The sequence below is a fragment of the Penaeus monodon genome, chromosome 19, assembly GCF_015228065.2.
Source record: "Penaeus monodon isolate SGIC_2016 chromosome 19, NSTDA_Pmon_1, whole genome shotgun sequence".
In the NCBI taxonomy this organism is placed as follows: Eukaryota; Metazoa; Arthropoda; class Malacostraca; order Decapoda; family Penaeidae; genus Penaeus; species Penaeus monodon.
Genome location: NC_051404.1, coordinates 14,602,387 through 14,602,761, shown reverse-complemented (window position 1 = coordinate 14,602,761; position 375 = coordinate 14,602,387). Strand labels below are relative to the sequence as shown.

The 375-nt window shown below is 43.7% G+C and overlaps 1 protein-coding gene across 1 annotated transcript in view; it reads right to left on the bottom strand.

Annotated features, from left to right (window-relative positions):
• Positions 1-375, bottom strand: part of LOC119585337 (endochitinase-like) — a gene marked incomplete at its 5' end in the record, with an annotated part of 4,801 nt that overhangs the window by 1,122 nt on the left and 3,304 nt on the right. The window contains one exon of the mRNA XM_037934008.1: positions 171-252. Coding sequence (XP_037789936.1) covers positions 171-252 — 82 coding nt within the window. The remainder of the gene's footprint in view (positions 1-170; positions 253-375) is intronic.

The window sequence follows — 375 nt, the reverse complement described above, 5'->3', positions numbered from 1 at the left end:
AGGTGGGGAGTCAGAGGAGGTAAGTTATTGGCACAATAAAAAAAGTGCTGTAATTGTTAAAGACCAGATACAAAGTTTCTTAGGCCTCAACACGAAGATCTTATTTTAGAACAGTGTTCATATAGCGCTTGGAAATAAAGAAAGAACAAGGAATCAGAGAACAGACTCACCGTTGTGGGTGTAAGGGCATTTGCCGATGTCGTCGAACTTCCTCGGCCAATCGGACTGCGGGTCTCCAACGAGGGGGCAGATCTGACGTATGAAAAAGAGGCTTGCATCTCACGCTTTACAGTTTTATGGAAAAGAAATAGGAGGTGTCTGTACTGAATGCAGTTAAGTTACAAGTGTGATGATCATTGATATTAGCCCCCCCCC